The sequence below is a fragment of the Micropterus dolomieu genome, linkage group LG11 (assembly GCF_021292245.1).
Source record: "Micropterus dolomieu isolate WLL.071019.BEF.003 ecotype Adirondacks linkage group LG11, ASM2129224v1, whole genome shotgun sequence".
Taxonomy (NCBI): Eukaryota; Metazoa; Chordata; class Actinopteri; order Centrarchiformes; family Centrarchidae; genus Micropterus; species Micropterus dolomieu.
The window spans coordinates 10,160,314-10,165,849 of NC_060160.1; the positions used below are offsets into that span (position 1 = coordinate 10,160,314).

Below are 5,536 nucleotides of genomic sequence, written 5' to 3' on the forward strand. Positions count from 1 at the left end.
AACATCATTGTTCCACATCTTACCGTTAGGACTAAACGTTGAACTGTTTCCGATGTTCTGACGATCTATGCTGTCTAGCCGAAAAAAGCTACCATAGCGTAAAACGATAGACTCGATTCTACTCGGCCCTGCTCCGTTTTCCATTGCAGATAGTACCCAGAGATAGTACGTAGCTTGTCGTCATAGCGACGCCACACACAACTGCCGAGACGTAATGTTCAATGCGACACACACACCAGCTCTTAAAATATATCTAAGGTTAAAACGTTTCAATATTACTCAGAATGTAAAGACAGATAAGCGTATGAAATCCTTCCAGCTGTGTTTTCCTCTGCCTTTGTTACTGCAGCGGTGACGGCGGGAGCAGAGGGCTCTGTGAGCGGGCGGCTGGCCGGCCTCACACGCTCCTCCCGCGGTTTAGCACAGGCATCCCACGCAGCCACATGCGGAGCTCCTCAACTCTGCATTTTTGTTCCGCCATCACTTCTTGTAAAACTGTCAATATTTGAAATCTACACAGCTGATTTCTCACCTCAAAACTTCTCAGAAGTGGATTTAGTGATGAAATTCCATACAAAAACTGTAAAACTTTATGTTGCTGGCCTCTGTCTGGTGCACGCAAAGATGATGCAGTGAATAGTGTATATTCTCTCTGAGCAATCAAAAGTCTGTCCTGTTTTCACGTTACATTTTAGTATCCCTCAGCTCGCTTGGAACCTCCACAGAAGTGACGTGATACGAAAAAAAGTACCTGGAAGCAGGTACAGGTACAACATTTCTAAAATGGAAACCCAAACAAAGGTGAGTCGAGCCAAAGGGCCTCCCCTCAGACTAGCCTGGTTTGAGGGCGTGCCTGACCCCGCTAGCCGCTTGGCAAGCTTTATGACCTGTTTTCATTGTGATGTCACAAGTAAAGGAAGTGAAGGGCTGGACTACAAACGAGCTGTTTTCAAGTGGTTCAGAGCAGAGCTTTCTGTGGGAGGTGGGAACTCCCTTTGGGCAGGACTTTGGGCTTTTTCCACTTTGCAAACCTGTTACATGCACAAAAAAATATATATAACTCAATAAAGGAGAGGGAAAAAGCCAAAAAGCATAATACCACCTCTTTAAGGCTTCTTGGTTCAGTTATGGTTGAGCAATATTCTGCGCTGTGTTCCTGGTGACCCGTGGGTGCTTCGGCACCTGGCTAAACCTCAGAGATTCCACCTTTAAGCAGGGACTATTAAGGTTGTATGTTTGTTGTTGTTGTGAATGTGGGTATCTGTATGTACATCAGCCTTTAGAATGATTATAATGAAGTGTTTTCTTCTCCAGTTTGTTTATCTACTAGTTTTTGTCTTTTGTCTGGAAAGTACAGCAACTGCCTTGGCTTATTTTCACTCTACAAAGGTATGTTATTTGAAAAAAAATTAATGTGCTCTGGAAAGTTTTGTTTTCATGACACTGTAGACTATTCTGATATTTAGGCTTAAAGAGGGCTATGTCGGGGAGCTATTTGTCTTGATTGAAAGGTATCAGCTGTGATAGTTGGCCCTGATTTGCTCCACCTCACCTCAACCCAAACCAAACCTCAGGCCTCACATATCCATTCATCAACTTATGGTGCCATCACAGATGTCTTGTCCTGCCTACAATAACTCACATTAACTGAAGATGTATTTTTGAAGATTTTTTTCTGATTGATAGTATTAGAATATTTTCTCTTTTGGCCCCTGTTAGTTGCAGTGTTGTGGTGTCCATGACTACAGAGACTGGCTGGAAACCTCCTGGTTTAACCAAACAGGAGGACTCTTGGTTCCTCGCAGCTGCTGCAACTCTACTTTCCCCTCCTGCAATGGCACTGTGGACCAGCCATGGCAGCTTTATGAAAAGGTAGACATCTAGATATAGATTTAACGCCTATAAACATTAGCTCCAGTATGAATGTTCAATAGAACCCTTCTGTTTCTCTGTCTAGCTTTTCAAATGTCTTTCTTTTTCAGGACTGCCAGGTGAAGCTGGAGATGGCCTTACAGTTTGTGCTGAGTTTCATCATCTGGGGCTCCCTGCTGTTTTTTGTTGCGGAGGTGCGAAAAACTTTATAACATTTTTGGACTATTTGTGTACACTTAATACAAAATGCATCCTGACAGAAAAACAAAACACAGATAGAAAGAATATTTTGCTACTTTAGATTGGTGGTTCCTTAAAAGTTCATTAACTGATCTTTTAATTTCTTATTAGATTTTTTGTCCAAGATGTATACACAGCATGGATATATTATCACCTTTATACCTTATAAAGTTGTTTTGGCGAATGTGGTGAACAGTGTTTCTGATCACCCAGTGAATTTAACTCCAATCTTCACTCTGCTTTAGCTCTGTTTTTGTCTCCACCACCTCCAGGTGGAAATATCTGGCTCTTTAGCTGCTAAATACTCCACTGTTACTGCATTACCACATACTATGGCTGTCAGTAATGATTATTTTCATTATTGAATAATCTGAATATTTACATCTTACATTTACATTTACTCATTTGGCAAGATCTACAACTGATAATACATATTAATAAAAGCAGCAATAAATGCTAGTAAGCGCTAACTGTCAAGAATCGCATCAATGGGGTAAATACCTAAGGAATGAAGTTAGAGTTAACAAAAAGTGCAATCAATACAAGGTAATTGTAGGGGATAGAAGAAGAGCACAGGAAGTGCATGTTAGATGTTAGGAGTTAGAGGTGTTATATGAGGATAGTTTTGGATAAAAATGGTAGAAGAGAAACTGGCCGATTGTTCTCAACTTGAGTTGGGTCGAGTGAGGGCTTTTTAAGCAAGGGTGTAACCCGAGCCCTTTTGAAAGTGGTCAGGAAGGTTCCTGAAGCCAGAGAAGTATTTATCACATAAGTGATTGCCGGGACCACAGTAGGAGATATGGCTTTGAGGAGATTTGTAGGAATCAGGTCCAGTGGGCATGTAGTGGGACGGATATGGGTCAGGAGTTCTGATACTTTGTTCTCCGTGAGAGGAGTAAACGAGGAGAGTGAAGTGCCATTGTCCTGGGAGGGCAGAGGAACAGATGTAGCTGGACTGCTACACGATAGGTTTTCCAGTACCAGGCTCACACATGACGGGAGCTGACCGGGGGGGAATAGAATGGGTGATTTTGAGAGATTTAGAGAATTGGCTAGTTATAGCCGCCACTTTGCCTGTGAAGAAGGCAGCAAAGGTATCAGCAGACAAGTTTGTGGGTGGAGGAGGTGCAGGAGGAGTTAGTAGTGTTTTGAAAGTGGAAAATAAAGTCCTTGACTCAGTGGCACTGTTTATTCTGTCATTATAGAACGCAGTTTTAGCAGCACTGATGCTTGTTGAGGATAGTTGGTAGCCCCTAAGGTCGTCAGGATCTTTGGTTTTTCGCCATCCCTCCCCCCCCTCCCCCCGCGCGCTCTCGTGAACGCGCTTCATTCGGGAGGGGCGGATGGGGGGCGCAAAACAGTCCCTATGAAATTCGTATTACAGTTACACATATACAACTATATAAATTACGGATGGGGGGCGCAAAAGAATCACTTAGCAACCCTATGAAATTTGTATTACAGTTACACATATACAACTATATAAATTAAACTATAGTGTATTAGTGTAACGTCTCGGGTTACGTATGTAACCCTTGTTCCCCGAGAAGGGGAACGAGACACTGCTTCGGTGACGACACTATGGGAACGCCTCTGGGCGTGGCACGGCTGAACTATGAATGAAACTACTCCAATCCTATTGGTGTTACTAGAACGGTAGTGTGTGACGGCGTAACCGGAGGGGGTATATAAGCACGCCGGCACATAGGACACATTAGCCCTTTCTATGAAGCAAGGCACTCGTTCGATACTCGTATGTAACCCGAGACGTTCCCCTTCGAGGGAACTTGAACTGCGTCGGTGACGACACTATGGGAACGAGATACCCACTTAGGCCGCGCCGAAACCCCGCCTGCCACCAGCGTGCAGAACCTGATGGCACGACAAGGAGGAGAGTGCACGGGTGCTGGGTGTAGAAGGTAGGTCCAGACTGTAAAACCGGATAAAAGTGTGAGGGGTGGCCCAGCCCTTACAGCCATAGGTGAAGGTAAACCGCGCACCTGATAGGCCAGGGAAATAGTCTGAACGATCCAGTTGCTGATGGTGTGTTTAGAAGCCGAGAACCACACTCCTGCCGGCCAAAACGGGGCTACTAGTAGTAGACTGACGCCGTCCTGGTGGACCCGCTCCAGAACCCCTGGGAGCAGAGCGACTGGGGGAAAGGCATACAGACGCAGCCTCGGCCACGTCTGCACCATGGCATCCAGCCCTAGCGGGGCTGGGGGCGAGAGGGAGAACCACAGGGGACAGTGCGCCATCTCTCGGGACGCAAACAAGTCCACGTCTATGGGGCCGAACTCTTCGCATAATAACTCCACCACCTCGGGGTGGAGTCTCCATTCCCCGGGCCTCAGCCCCTGTCTCGACAGCAGGTCTGCTCCTTGATTCTGGGTCTCAGGGATGTACATCGCTCTGAGGGACAGCAGTCTCTGCTGGGACCACAGGAGGATCTGATGTGCCAGTTTACATAACAGGCTCGAGCGCAGACCCCCCTGGTGATTCAAATAGGCCACCACTGCCGTATTGTCGGTTCTGACAAGGATGTGGCGACTGCGGAGGGCGGGCAGAAAACTCCTCAGAGCTCTGAAAACCGCCAACATTTCCAGGCAATTTATGTGCCAAGAGAAATGATGCTCCTTGCAGGAGCCTCTCGCGAAGCGGCCGTCCATGACCGCACCCCATCCCGTGACTGAGGCGTCTGTTGAAATAATAATCCCTTGGATTTTAGCCACCACTTCAGGGCTCTCATGTGCGGTAGTCCGGAAGGTATTATACTGGACGCTGCTGCCAGAAGACCCAACACCCTCTGAAAGTGTTTTACAGTGATGGCGCGGCCTAACTGCACTCTGGTCACTAAAGACAAAATGGACTGGATGCGTGCGGGAGACAGGTGGGCCCGCATCGTTGTTGAGTCCCACACCACCCCTAGGAACGTAGTCCGTTAGGTGGGTGTCAGCACGCTCTTCTTCGCGTTGAGCCGCAGCCCCAAACGCTGAAGGTGGGCGAGGACAACATCTCGATGCCGAACCGCTAACTCTCGAGACTGGGCCAGGACGAGCCAGTCGTTGATGTAGTTCAGTATGCGGATGCCCTGGAGCCTCAACGGAGCCAGAGCTGTATCCATGCATTTGGTGAACGTGCGGGGAGATAGTGCTAGGCCGAACGGAAGAACCCGATACTGGTAAGTCGTGCCCCCGAAGGCGAACCTCAGAAACTTCCTGTGAGAGGGACGGATGGAGATGTGGAAATAAGCGTCTTGCAGATCTATCGTGACAAACCAGTCCTCGGATTGGATGTGACTGATGATGGCTGGGATGGTAAGCATCCTGAACCTGAATCTCCTCAGAGATTGGTTCAGGGACCGCAGATCCAAAATCGGACGCAATCCTCCGTCCTTCTTGGGAACCAGGAAGTATCGGCTGTA

At 47.2% G+C, this 5,536-nt stretch overlaps 1 protein-coding gene across 1 annotated transcript; it reads left to right on the forward strand.

The window, feature by feature from the left end:
* Positions 1 to 991: 991 nt before the first annotated feature.
* On the forward strand, positions 992 to 2,416 carry LOC123979491 (tetraspanin-3-like). Its single transcript, XM_046063423.1, has 3 exons — positions 992 to 1,389; positions 1,720 to 1,872; positions 1,983 to 2,416. The coding sequence occupies exons 1-3, from the start codon at positions 1,252 to 1,254 to the stop codon at positions 2,082 to 2,084; spliced, it is 393 nt and encodes a 130-aa protein (XP_045919379.1). The 5' UTR covers positions 992 to 1,251; the 3' UTR covers positions 2,085 to 2,416.
* The last annotated feature ends 3,120 nt before the right edge of the window (positions 2,417 to 5,536 follow it).